Raw genomic sequence first — 11,020 nt, 5'->3', positions numbered from 1 at the left:
CAATGGCTGCCAAGAGCCGGTTATTCCAGTCCTCAACAAGGTCATCTAATGAGTCGCCAGGAGGAGCAGGGTTCCGCAAGGCTTGTCGGAATCTATCAGGATCCATCAGTTTTCGCGGATGAGCCCAAATAGGTTCGCCACGCGAGCCAGGGAGGCTGGAACAACAATCTTCCTCCCTCCAGTTCACTTCAACCAACATGCTAAGCAGGACTGAAGATGCACAGGGAGGCACACTGCTTTGTAAAACCATGCTGGGAAGCAGCTGTTAGGATTGCACCCTTAGCAAGCTAACTTTAGCACCTATTTTATACATGGACACAACCGTCCTGGGTCTAGTGTTACTGTACTTATGCTTCTCTTTTCTAGTTAGGACTGTATTACTGATTAGAACCCAAATCATCTCTCCGGAACAAGGCAACAATAGCAAGAAAAATGCTCAACATAGTGCACCATAGATCACCACCTTAGGGAGAAAGAAGACCAAGCACAGGAGAGTTAGTTTCTTGGTACACTCAGCTCTGTACGTTCCTCAGAGCAGCTTGAGGGGCTCTTTCTGCAATCCAATTAAAAGCAGCTCACATCTAGACGGTGAAGAAACACGTACAGCACACACACCTGATAGATATTTATAAGACACAACAGTATTCAATTAGTTCAGGATCAGTTTCATTGGTCCCCTTCCATCTTGCCATATGGCCTACGATCAATAGGTGTCTGAATTAGCAAGCAAGATCACAAAGCAGCCAACGATATGGTTGGGAGTCAGCAAAAAGCAAGCTTGCTCTGTGTATCTCTAGAGACCACAAAAGCACAGCAATATTGAATAGTCTCTGCCTCTCTGCCCATTGAGTTTCTATCATGGAAGTTTGCAGCAATGCTAAAAATAGAGCGTTTCTGTGCGTGGAGCTGTTCCCCTCGATACATATATTTCAGTCTAATAAAAAGTGCCGGCCGTTTCATTGCTCCTTTTCCTCAGAATGAGATACTCCGATAACAGCCATTAAAATCAACCCTTGCAAATGAGCAGGTACAGGGGGTTCTTTTAAATGCAGCCTCCATTCTAGCAGGTGGCCAGAACCACTCTGAACCAAGTGATTACCTGTGAATAGAAGAGGTAATGCTGACAACTGCTCGCTGCAGGCAGTTATTCAAAAAGGAGAAACAGAAGCGAATGGAATGGAAATGCAGCATTTAAAGTGCTTCGTAATAAATACCTTAGGAGCCCCGCTGCTGGCCTATTCTCCAAAAGCCTTCCTTTGAGCTTTGGGGTGGGCTCGGTCACAATGAATGCTAATGGGCAATCAGTGAAGCCCATCCTCCTTCACATTCCATGGTGAAAGGTGGCATTGAAGCTGCTTTTCCAGGTCTGCAAGGCACAAGGGCAAGAAAGCCTGGGAAAAGTTTGTACGAAGCCAATGGAAGAGTTACGAGCTGCAACGTAGATGCTGCTGCTGTAGAACTTACGTTCCTATGAATCTAGCACTACCTGCCTGCTCAGGTCTGCTTACCTGTGCACCTACATAAAAACCTGCTTGATTGGGCCAATGGCCCATCCAGTCCAGCATGCTGTTCTCACAGCAGCCAACTGGATGCCTGTGGGAAGCCTGGAAAAAATCCCTAAGTCTCCACCTAACTTCTCCACCTCCAGAAGTTTCTCACCACTGTGGCCATTTCCAGCAATTCCTCCCCTGGCTCCAGCTCCCCATGCACCCAAAATCTGTTCAAGAGGGTCCCCCAATTCTCTAGAGATTTTGAGAAGTGGTAGGGTGGAGGATGTGGGAGAGGAATAGCCAAAAACTGCTCCCATTTCTCCATTCAGCTGATGGCTGCTTTCCGGCAGACAAACATCAGCTGGATTCTACCCTCTATTCCTAGGCATACAGCAAAAGCCAGCATTTTCACAATACTTTTGTAATAGCTGGGGCGTCCCAAAATATAAAAGCAGAAAGTCATTGTTCATATACTTATTAAAACTTTTATTATGAAAACAAAATTGTCATTTTACAGTTATGTGAATCACACACAGAACAATACATACAATGAATTCTATTTTGCCAGATTATAGTTTTGTACAAGGCCAACATCTCATTCCAAGGGCCTAGACATTCCTATGCCCTGACGAAGAGAGAAGTCGCTATTTATTGAAGGGACAAACTGCAACTTGCATTCACAACATTCAGCAATGTAGTTGAGCACCGTAACCATTTAGAGCCATGGTGCTTTTTATTCTTCAAGGGGATGGATCGGTCCAGTAGCACTTCGTAATGTGCATGTAGCACATTGGTAAATATACCTTTTAGTAATGTGAATATTTACAGTACAGGTGTGACAAGAAGCCAAAACAATTCTGAATGATGTGATGCAAAAGATGACGGTCCTCAGAGATCAGCTTCTGCACACATTTCAGGCCACAAAACAAGTGTCACATTCTTTGCAGGCAATCTTATCTTTCTGGAATACATATGAAAATCAGTGGCCAACTTTGTGTAAATCAGTTATTTAAGGCATATATACAACAAGTATGAGCCATGAAATCTTTATTTTGAATGGCTGATTCCTTATGGATCTCTAGTATGCAATATTTTATTAGGCACTTCTGCCAGCAACAAAAGGAGGAAATAAGGGGTGGGTGGGGGAACATGGCTAAGTGTTCCAGTAACCACCATAAAGTAGTTGTGTAAATAAGCCCTTGCTGGTGTGGCCGAGGGGTGGAGGGAGGCGCCGCTGAGCTCCCAGTTCAAAATGTGCTTCCCACAGAGCTTTTAAGACTTGGGGCACCTTGAGACAGTCACTATTTTGGGGTGATAGTCGTCCACATACCAGCAAATTCCAGTTGCGCAATTAAAGTTGATTTAGAGATATTGCACATCAAACCTGCTTCCCAAAAGATAATTTTCTTCTTTTTTTTAGCAAAAAGGAAAGTGAAAGGAAAAAGTAGCAGAAAGTGTGAGATGCTACATCATCTAGCCTCCTTATAAACAAAAGCGAATGCTCAGTAAAACGGCTAACCAAGTCGAATCTGCCTGCAAATAAATCAGGATGAATGCTCAAAATGCAGGTCTACTGGAAGCGCCCTTAAGTGTCACCTAAAAGGATTAAGAGCAAAAGAGGAGGTATGGAATAATAACAAAAATCCTTCTACAAGGTTAAATTTACAGCCATGCCTTCTCTCACCAAATAATCTAGGAGAACAGCATATTTTATTGAATGACAAAAACCAGGATTAGAAAAGAACCCATTTATTGCAGAATGGTGTGGTGTCTTTTTCCCTATATCCCTAGGACTTTTGAGAAAGAATATCATATCAGCAAGAATTTACAATTTTGGCATGTTAAAGCACAACAAACTTAAGATCACTTATTTAGTGAGCAAGTTCTGTTAACATTTTCACATTAATGCACATTTTGCTAGCCACAAAAATAGGCTGTTAAGACTGATCTCACTGATATAACAGTTTGAAGTTCAGTAACACATGGTTTTTATTCTTCGCAGACCTTTTAAAAAGTTGATAAAGAAACTATGGTTCTTGTTACTTTTTACAAATACATTCTTGAATATGAAACATTAACCTGAATTACGGTATACTTTTTGTACTCAAATATCTAATACTAGAATCGTATACTACCACTATTCTCAGGAGGACGTTTTTAACACTATAATGTTTATTACCTTCAGTACTAGATGTCAGCACATTTGCTTCTAGTTAGATAAAAAAAAAGCCACCATGAAATTTAAATTTACTCAATAGCAAAAATACAAATTAAGATCTAATTTTTGATACATCAAAGTGATAAAATCACCAGGGGTTGCTTGGCAGTTTGAAAATTTGACAAGAAGCCAAAAGTATCATTGAGCTGAAATGCAAAAAATGTGCAAAATAAATATAACATACAGAATAATGGTTCACAGTACAAGCAATGGAAAATCTGGAATTTAGCAGTAGTCCTCCGATCAGATATGGCCAATTGCAAATAGTATCCTCATTCACACTGTGTTACCTAACACTTCATTCATGTTCATTGTAAATTAATCTAATCTGCAACTGAAGTCCTTTTCAGCTATGGCCACACATTGGTGCTGGCTTTGCATGATGCAGTTTAGAGAGCTGGAACTGCCTATGAATGATGTGACTACTTGTCCAGGGCACTCGGTGGTATGTGGGAAAGATCCCTACGATGAGTCCTGCCTACATGGCAGCACTATTCACGCATAGCCCATTGCATGGGGCAGCATTACAGAAGGGTGGTACCCACATTGCTGTGTGTGAAGGGTACCACAGGCTGCCTTTGTGACGATCTCCAGTTTCATCCACTAACTTCAGCAAAACTGACATTGCAGCTGTATTTTAGCTTGTATTTCTCATTGCTTATTATTATTTTTTTAATCCTGACACCCCTGCCTCGCCCAAGCCTATTAAAAACAGTAATGAAAAACTGGTAACAAAATTGCTTTGGAAAATGCTGTATACTTTAGTCTAATTCCAAAGGGCAAAGTTCTACTGGATATTTCGCTGGCCCATTTAATTCCTGAGCAGTAGGTGCGTCAGGTGGAGCCAAGGGTTCAAAATGCACCTTGGACGAACAGTGATGGCATTACATTTAACCACCTTATTCTGATTTGGAACATGTCTAACCGGCAGGCTTGTGCTGTTGTAACTCCTAAGGGGTGCGGGGTCCACAAAGCCACTTTTCTCTTACAATTTCAAACAAATCTAATGGGCAGTTAAGTCTAATTAAATGAATGTTATCTCTGTGTTGATTTAAAGGTTCATCTGCATTAAAAGCTGCTTGTTTTGTTTTGCTGGTGTCTGTGCAAACAAAAATAAAATAAAAATGCAGAAATTTCGCTCTCCTATATCTACAAACCTTTTTTCTCATCTCTTGGGCTGCCTTACTTGAAAACTATTAGGTGTGTTCCAATCAGCATCAATAATGCGATAGCAGTGAAATAACATGAAATTCTGCTCACATATCACTTTGGATCTAAAAATTCAAAGCAGGAAGGAAAATCAGAGAAGAAAATGCAAAATATATCAGAAATCCTGAAACATTTGCTGTAACTTATGGAGGAGGCAGGGTTGCTCTGGAGAGTCATGGAAAGACCCTCACATTTTCTGCGCACTTATCTTCCTATGCCTAGCAAATATTCAGTGCTATCAGAGGAAAGGGTGTGGTTGGATCCACACGACTCAATCATCTCTTGAAGGGAAGTTAGGTAAGAATGGTCTGGTACTGTTGCTGACAAAGCAGACAGAACTGACTTCATGTGCAATGGATGTGCTTATAGAGCAAGTGTTGCAAGCTAACTGAGCAAACCCTAAGTACTGGATGCTGAGCTCTAGTGCCAAGAACTCCATGCACAGCTCCAGTTCCCAAACTCAACCAAGAGGCTTTTGTGCATGTTGTTAGGTCAAACGGCAAAAGCTTCAAAACCAACGAAATTTGTGTGTGTGCAAGTGAGTATTCCACAAAATGCAAGGTTAATTTTAGTTACTCTAAAATTATGAGTCTCCTTGGGAACCACTCAATGCAAGGGCAGTTCAACCTTAGCTTCTCCTAGCCAAGGATGGCGAGGCTGCAGTGTTGGGAATAAATGTACCAAAGTTACTCAAAGCACTAAAATTGAAGCATGCTTAACATTAAGCAGAACTGCAGCTTCAGCAAGTGTAGTAAGTGTTCGTGGACACATTAAAATGCTGGAATGATTCCTGTATAATGTGGATTCGGAATGTTCTCTCTCTCTTTTTTTTAAAAAATCTCATTTACAAATGGAAAATTCTATTTTATAATTTGACTGCTAAATTCCAGACTAAATGCAGAGACATTTAGAAATTTAATCATCAGTTTCCTTAGCCTTAACATCTCAAGTGTCAATTCTCGGCGATATTATACAGTCCAAAGAATAAATCAGAAGAGTAAAAAAGAAGAAGTTATTTTGAAAATGTAGCGTTGACCACAAGTTGACCTCTCGAATCCAGATTTGCACTGTGGTGCTGGTGATGGCACATGCAAAATATGAGTATTAATACTGGCAGAAATGAGAAGGCTGCTTTTTCATAGCAAATAATTCATTTCGTTTTGCTCAGTGATCGAAGGCATAAACTATGTAGCTCTAAAAATTGTTCAAAGAGATAATTGTAAACCAAATTCCTTGGATTTTATTTTCATTTGGTAATCTTACCCGTAGGCAGTTTTATTTCTTCTTTCTTAATACTGGGAAAAGTGTGATGTGGAAGATCAATGCAGTTCAGTATGTCCTTTGGTCCAATTTCCATGTTAACACCATCTCTTATTTTAAATAATAAAAAATATATATGGTAAAAGTGCAGAATGGCTTAGCAATACAAAAAGATAGGAATACAACTTATTTCCTACATAGTAACTGGAATAACTGGGCTTCAATGAACTGTAGAAAAAAGCAGACATGTGGTTGTATCTCCAGTAAAAAAATGATGAATCTAGCTTTTCAGTTCCTCTTGGGAAGATCTTTACAGTAGGCATTTTCAGCACTTGTGCTTCATGGCAAGCTGGAGGGAAAATGTGTGAGAGAGTGAGAGATGCATTAAGACTTATTTACAATTATGGCTGGACATTTATGAACTAGGCTTAGTTCCTGTGCTACAGACAAAAAGGAAGCATGTATATATTGGCTGCAAATCCCAATAAAACTTTCTCCTGTTGAGTTTATATTGTTTGCTACATTCACAGACCATATAATCAATACAGAAGGAAGATACTTAGTTGTTTTCACTCACTTCAAGGTGAAGATGCTGAAACCCAACCAAGATAAAAAGAAATATCTTAAAATTACTTTATTTAGACTAAATTACAAATATCACATGCAATGTTAATGAGATTATCTAACTTCTAAAGAAAGCTTTGAAAGGAAATATAAGCATATTAAACCCTTCCCCTCATCATTGCAAATACAGAACTAACGGTAGCTTGAGTGATCCCTCCAAAGCAGAATCAAACCACGGTTTACAATCTTAGTTTGGAGGGATAGCTCAAACCACTGTTCAGGGGACCTGATATCACAACAAAGTGCGGCTTGATTTATACAAAAATGTAAGGAACTAAGATCCATCTACAAGGGAGGTGGAAACACACAGAGACTCTTGATTATGATCCTCTACATAGAGCATATAGTTTGCATAAGCTGGGGGGGGGGTGTTCTTAAATATGAACACCTTAAGTTGACAAAAAAATAAAAATCAGCCAAAACCCTCCCCCAATGAAAAACCCTAACCAGTACCCCAGCCCAAAAATCTGTTCAGCAGCCTCACCTTTTGTAGCTGGAGTTGGTTGGGACTAAATCAGATTAAAATCACCTTAACTTTCAAAGCATCTGGGTAGGCTTGTCTAAAGAAAATGTTTTTAGCAGATGCCAAAAAAGAGGTCAGTGAATTCACCTGCTCGATCTCAGTAGACAGGGAGTTCCAAAGTGTAGGCTCTGCCACACAAAACAATCAAGTTCTTACAAATTAGGTACAGGTCTTATATGGCACCTGTAATAGTGCCAATTCCACTGACTGAAGCGGTCGAGTGGATGCATGTCAGGTAAGGCTGGTCCCAAGTTGTTAAGGGTGCTGATAGTAATACCTTGAACTTGGCCCAGTAGCAAATTGGTAACCAGTGCAGACCTCTTGAGTTATCCTTATGAATACTGAACAAACCTGTGTCATAGGAAGCTAACAGAGCACCAGTCCATCTAGTTTATTGTTGGCAACAGTGACTGGCAACAAATCTCTTGGGTTTCAATAAATGATTCCCCCCCCCCACCACCAAATACTCAAGACATTTTAAAGTAGGTAACAAGAACACAGCTGCATCTTTCAAAATCAGCTCTCATACTGGCACTTATATCTGGTTATTTTGGGATACACACAGAAAAGCCTTTTCATGTGATGTGCTAGCAAGCATCTCTCCCCACATCTTATCCACTTAATACTGAAATTAACTTGACACGTAGCCACTTCCTGGACACCACTTCAGCCATCTAATGACAACATTTTAATAGTGATATCAGGAGCTGACGGAATGTCACAGCATTTGTGCTACATCTTTTAAGTGAGATCCTTGACTTGATTCTGAAATGTTCCTTAAAAATGAAGATGCTGAAAGGCACACAGATATTTACTTAAATCTTCTTTCTTTCTTTCTTTCTTTCTTTCTTTCTTTCTTTCTTTTACATTTCTTTTCTTTCTTTTTTTACATTAATAGACGTCATCATTAGGATTTTTGCCAGTGCAGGATTATTTTACATTTCAGGCACGGCACAGATTAGTATTAGGAACAAAGCACATAAACCAGCAACTTGTATAAATAATTGACTTTGCAACAATGACTCTGTGAAGTCACTTCAAAGAGTTTAAAAGTAAACACAAACCAGATTAATTAGTTTGTTTCACTACTTTCAAAGTGGGAGAAAGCAACACAGGAATTCAGTATTGCTCATTAGTATTCAGTTCCGAATGTTGCAGAAAAACATAAATGCAGGATAAATAAATGAGGATTAAAGGAATAAGTTTCAAGATTTTCCTGTAGTTTCTAGGGGTGTGATACGATGCTTGAAATATTCATATATATATATTTTTAAAGAAAAGGAAGAAGAGTCATATTCCAGGTTGTCTAGAGTTCTTGAATGTTGCATCACACACATGTCCTACAATTCCATATTTATTATGAAACTAAAAGGTGATGGTCAGTCCTTGTAGCATATAATAATAGAGGAGTGTGAGAGAAAGGCTGTGAATACAGGAGATACCAAGTCTTGAGAACATTATGAAGTGCGTTTAAGGGAAAGCAGAAGGCTTAGCAAAGAAGCCAATTATGTGAGGAAAGACAGAGGTTGCTAGTCTAGATCACAGGCAAGGTTAACAGATCAGGCTTGTTTGAAAAGAGATTTGCCCCAAGGACAGGAGGTGCTTGGGCTGAATGGATGCAGTGCAACAAAAGTCTGGGAAGACAAGCTGTTGGGGTAGTCAGGGATGGTCTATATTTGCTTCCAACTCCATTTACAGAAGCATGTATGTATAGTCCAGATAGTCCTTGTTAGTGGAAGTTGCCGAGTGATAGCCAGACTGATAAAGATTCAAAGACCAAGATAGCCACTTTAAGAGAAGGCTTTCAGCCTTCACAGACGTGTCTGGGGGCAATGGGCGCAGTTCGAAATTAAAAACATGCAGTGAAGTGAGCACCCATCTTCTATGGGTAAAAAGTAAGAGTATTTATCGGCACAGTTAGAAATATAAGCTCCTTTTTATGATGGGAGATGTAAGGAATAGCCACAGTAATACCAAGGGCAGCACAAGACTTAAGTGTAAATGTATAATAGGGAAAATGCTACAATGCAATCTAAAGGATGTATTTTGCACTGCTGGTGGAAACATTCCTCTCCTGGTCCTGACTGTATCACAAAGCAAAATGGGAGATGGAAAATGCAAATCCTCATATCCTTTTTGTCAGGTCTTGCTGCATAGTTTGATGCAACACTTTGCTTGCAATCTGTGGGACTTTTTTTTCCTTGTTAGATATGTGTTACTCTGCTCAGCTTTTCAAACCATGCCGACAGAATATTTAACCAGTACATTCTTTAAAAGGCCAACAAAAGACCATTTTTGTGTAAGTGGATGAGGTCAGACGGAGATACTGTGTACTATGTTCTTTATTGCCCTTCATAGGAGCAGATCCTTCTATTCATTCCAGAATTTTTTAGACGGTCAAACAGGTGATTTCAAAATTAGATGGTTGCTGGCTGATAAAGATAAGTTTGTTATTTATGAGGTTGCTTTGTATATGCTAGCAGTGAGAAGCTTGTCAGATGAAAACTGTTGGCTGTCATGGCTATTTTTAAATCTAAAATATTTGGGGAACTTTGTAAGTGTATGATTTGTTAATTTGCAGCTCAGAAAACTAGTATTTTTTAACTTACACTTGGATTGTTTGTGTTTGTTATTTATAATGAAAAATCTCACTGGCATTGACTTCTCTGGGTCTATTCAGAGTATGACATGGTAACCCCACTTACCCAGGAGTAAGCCATATTGAATTAAATAGTCATGGTTAGGACTGCAGCCTTAGTTGGATACCACCCATAGGGTGGGTGCCACTACTGAGAAGGCCCTACCTCAGATTTAGTTAATGCACATAGTAGAACATTAGCCTTCACACCATATTCTTGGTTTCCTCAGAATCTTCCAAGAGAGTGTAAAAACTTTTTTGTATTCCAGCAAACATGTGTTTTATTGGGGCATATAATTTTTTATCTGATATTTTTGTATCGAACCCATCTCTGTTGTATTACATCATTTTATGGAATGTTGTGCTTTATTTGATTTACTTAATTGCTGTAAAACACCCCTGCCCCACCTCAATATGCAGGCGCTAGAAGTGTGCACTGCATATTTTTCAAACAAACAAATGCCAGCGCTAACTTACCAGGTCAGAATGTGCCCCTTTGCCAGCATTTATCAACAAGGGTTTGGTACCTTTTGATGAGATTAAACAGTTGACAACAATATGTGAAAACAATCTTGCATATTAATATTAGGGGTTTCCTAGCAACCTGCTTCTCATAGAAGTTATTACCATATTAAGGATTTCTTGTCCTTTTCCTTAAGCTGTATTTTATTAATTTCATACCTTGTGTGCAGTTTCTGCAAACTGCTGAGCACTGTTCTTCATATCCTCTGTCTTTTCCTCTGCTCGACCTAACCTTTCACCACGCTCATTCAAAGCTTGACTTGCCTTCTGTACTGCACTGGTTACACTGTCTGCAGCCGAATGTAATATGCTATTTCCTAAAATAAAAATAAAAATAATAAATTGTTAGAAACAAAAATGGAAAACTTACGTGAGGACTGCGAATGACATGATCAAATGTATCACAACATTTTCTAATATCAGAACTCTGATATAAAACTAACAAGGTTGGAGCATAGGAAGACAGGAATTTATCTTCTATTAGGCCATTGCTCCAATAGGCTCAATATTGAATGCACTAGGAGACCCATACTTGT

At 39.4% G+C, this 11,020-nt stretch overlaps 1 protein-coding gene across 2 annotated transcripts in view; it reads right to left on the bottom strand.

The window, feature by feature from the left end:
- Window positions 1–1,952: 1,952 nt before the first annotated feature.
- The window catches only part of STXBP6 (syntaxin binding protein 6), a 97,120-nt gene continuing 88,052 nt past the window's right edge, over window positions 1,953–11,020 (bottom strand). For both annotated transcript variants that reach the window (XM_079955573.1, XM_079955574.1), the window contains exons 5-6: window positions 10,644–10,801; window positions 1,953–6,526 (exon numbers count right to left, since the gene is read on the bottom strand). In XM_079955573.1, coding sequence (XP_079811699.1) covers window positions 6,503–6,526; window positions 10,644–10,801 — 182 coding nt within the window. In that variant the 3' untranslated portion in view covers window positions 1,953–6,502. The remainder of the gene's footprint in view (window positions 6,527–10,643; window positions 10,802–11,020) is intronic.

This window comes from Podarcis cretensis, assembly GCF_951804945.1.
Source record: "Podarcis cretensis genome assembly, chromosome: 1".
NCBI lineage: Eukaryota > Metazoa > Chordata > Lepidosauria > Squamata > Lacertidae > Podarcis > Podarcis cretensis.
This window is presented reverse-complemented; position numbering and strand designations above follow the sequence as displayed.